This window comes from Vigna angularis, chromosome 1, assembly GCF_016808095.1.
Source record: "Vigna angularis cultivar LongXiaoDou No.4 chromosome 1, ASM1680809v1, whole genome shotgun sequence".
Lineage (NCBI taxonomy): Eukaryota > Viridiplantae > Streptophyta > Magnoliopsida > Fabales > Fabaceae > Vigna > Vigna angularis.
Genome location: NC_068970.1, coordinates 40,043,953 through 40,046,895, shown reverse-complemented (window position 1 = coordinate 40,046,895; position 2,943 = coordinate 40,043,953). Strand labels below are relative to the sequence as shown.

At 28.3% G+C, this 2,943-nt stretch overlaps 1 protein-coding gene across 1 annotated transcript; it reads right to left on the bottom strand.

The window, feature by feature from the left end:
- Positions 1 to 554: 554 nt before the first annotated feature.
- Positions 555 to 1,613, bottom strand: LOC108337405 (signal peptidase complex subunit 1-like). The gene is made up of 2 exons (XM_017573926.2): positions 1,500 to 1,613; positions 555 to 1,017 (listed from the first exon to the last, which is right to left on the bottom strand). Exon 2 carries the CDS (start codon positions 1,015 to 1,017, stop codon positions 736 to 738), a length of 282 nt encoding a protein of 93 aa, XP_017429415.1. The 5' UTR covers positions 1,500 to 1,613; the 3' UTR covers positions 555 to 735.
- Between the last annotated feature and the right edge of the window lie 1,330 nt (positions 1,614 to 2,943).

Below are 2,943 nucleotides of genomic sequence, written 5' to 3'. Positions count from 1 at the left end.
TCGCATTTTGGTCCCCTACTTTCTCAAAAATCACCAATATAATATCTTTAAGTATTCGGTGTCAATATGGAACAAAATAGCATACTTAAAATGTGCAAATTCCGTTGAAATTAAAGATCATCAACGGAATCCATAAATCAACAAGGTCTATCAACTATGAAGATTCTAACAAGCATCAAATCAATTGATGAGTCTAGACGAAAGGTTATATCTTGAATAGCTAACAAAATCATTTGGGTAAGGACAATACTTAGATTCTCTAATCTAAGCACGGGTTCACAATGATAATCAATGTTCTCCTTTGATGGAAACCTTAATTATGCAGATTGTGAACATAAAACTCTGATTCTAAATGAAAAACGGTACCAAAAGTATGTTAGATCTGCATCTAAGAATTGTCCTTCAGGTATACCTCATGAGAATGATTAAAATTGGACACTAAAACTAAAACCACAAACAATCAAGGATAAAGAATCAGAATCCAAATGTTCCCCAACCCCATCATCGAAACAAAGTCTAAAAGCTACCAAAAGGTAAAAGAAAAAACAGGAAAATGGCAAACCAACACAACTAAACAAGTATAAGCAATGTCTAAAAGAAAGCAAATATATGGTTGCACACTGCACTATCCACTAAACGGGAAAGGGGTGGGATGACAACAATAACCTCAAATTAGTGTCAAAACATCAAGTAGTTCAAAGATATATTATCCCACAAAGGCTAAAAATAAAAAACCTACTTCTTAACAGGTTTCTTCTTTTGAGTTACATTGGCAGAGGGTTGTGGCTTGGGGTGCTTTTCAGCCGCACTTGGATCCAACCAAATAAGGGGATGGCGATTGAAAAATGGCCAATTGGGGACAGTGAGCAACGTGGTGAAAACCACACCCCCAGCGTATATGAGAATCATCATTTGGAAAGATGCCATAACATATCCACTTGCAAATGCAATCACGGCAAATGCAAGCAACATTATCTGCATCATTTGCTCCGCTAGCTTTTGCCCTTGCCAATCCATCTAATCAACAACAATTATGAAAAAAAAAACGCAGCATCAGCAACCCTAAGCGTTAATCGAATCATATAATATAATCCCCCAAAATCAAGGTTTAAATGACCAAATTTAACTGCAATTTCCTGGAACAACAAGAACTTCGAAAATACAATAAGAACAACCACAGCTAAAAACCTGGCAAAATCATGAATGAAAAATCTACAACGAAAATTTCAATTGTTCTAGGAATTATCAAATAACACAAATTAGTGGATCAGATCTGGGATAACCATTACCTGCAGTGTGCAATAAAAAACCTAGCTAGGTCTACGATTTCAAATTTGGGGAAAGTGGAAATTGCGATGAAATGTGGATAAAAAGGATAATTATAGCGATGTTTAGCGAAATAAAACCCCGAAAGATGTCTTCTGCTTATTGAGGTGAATGATAAGGAAGGGAAAAAAAGAGAGAAGAATAAGAAAGAAAGAAAAAAAAAATAGTGATACCTTGAAGAAGAGAAGACTGAAGAGGAAGAAGATGATGCTGAACGCACGAAGTGAGACACTGAATCCCGCGGCGTACAGTTTTAATGTCCGAATTTACACCAAATTTCAACCCCTTTCTTTGCTCATTATACAGTAAATACAAGGTTAAATTAAACTATAAGTTCAAAATTATTTTTAAACCTAAAAAATTCATCATTATTTTCTTTTCGATTTATAAATCGTGCAAACTAAAGTCAATAATTCAAATGTCATTAAAATTCTAAAAATATAAACATTCATTTAATAATTTTTACATATTTTCTTTTGCAGCAAGATAGTTACATATTATTTTAGTTTAATTGTATAATGGAACTTTAAATTATTAAAAAATATCTCCATATTTAATAAAATCGCAGCAAAATTTGAATGAGAGCTTAACTTCAAATCATGTCATCAATAACTTATAAATTCATAAGCCTATTTACAAATTTGTAGATTCCCAAAATTTTTTAATAATTAGTTCTAATTTGTTTTCTGAAAAAAATATTTTGCGAGTTTTATTCACTACCAATACTGTAAATATCTAATTTAAATAGGAACGCTAACCATATGCTTTAATTAAAATTAAATTATTACCAAGAAAAAACACACATTACACATTTTTTAAACAAAATAGATAATTATAAAATAATCATTGTAATAATTACTAAAATACAAAATTATCGTTAAATTTATATTAAAATTATAGAAAATGTGTATAAAAAAATTTATACTTTAATAAATTTACAATATTTTATTTCTACAATAAAATCAATTGAAATATGTTTATCACAATTCCCATTTATAATGGGTAGTTTTTTAGAAAAAAAAAATCAATTAAATCCATTATATTTATGACAGTGAAAAAGATTAAAAATCTATATAAATCACAATCTTTTAATAATTCAATAATGAGTTTCCTTTAATCATAGAAAATGTGTATATAAAAAATGTATACTTTAACAACTTTACAATATTTTATTTATACAATAAAATATGCTTATCACAATTCCCATTTATAATGGGTAGTTTTTTTAGAAAAAAAAAATCAATTAAATTCATATTATTTGTGACAGTGAAAAAAATTAAAAATCTATATAAATCACAATCTTTTAATAATTCAATAATGAGTTTCCTTTAAGTATAGTTACTTATATTAGATTTAAAGGGTTAAGTTTAAGATGCAGTGAATTAATCTATTGTTACTTTTTTAAAAAAAACTTATAATCACATCTTTAGTTAATCGGTTAATTGTAAGATTTGATTAGTTTTAATTAAATTTATATAAATAAGATCTGAAAAAATATAAAAAATATCAACAATTGATGCATTAGAGAGATAAAGAAATATACATAGATGATTTAACTTTACATAACTGTATTTTGGGTAACTAAAGTGAAAGCAAACTCAAATTGTCTATAGATGA

What these genes read in the sequence shown, in the direction of transcription:
- LOC108337405 (XM_017573926.2), bottom strand. Translation starts at nt 1,017, where the DNA reads ATGGATTGGCAAGGGCAAAAGCTAGCGGAGCAAATGATGCAGATAATG.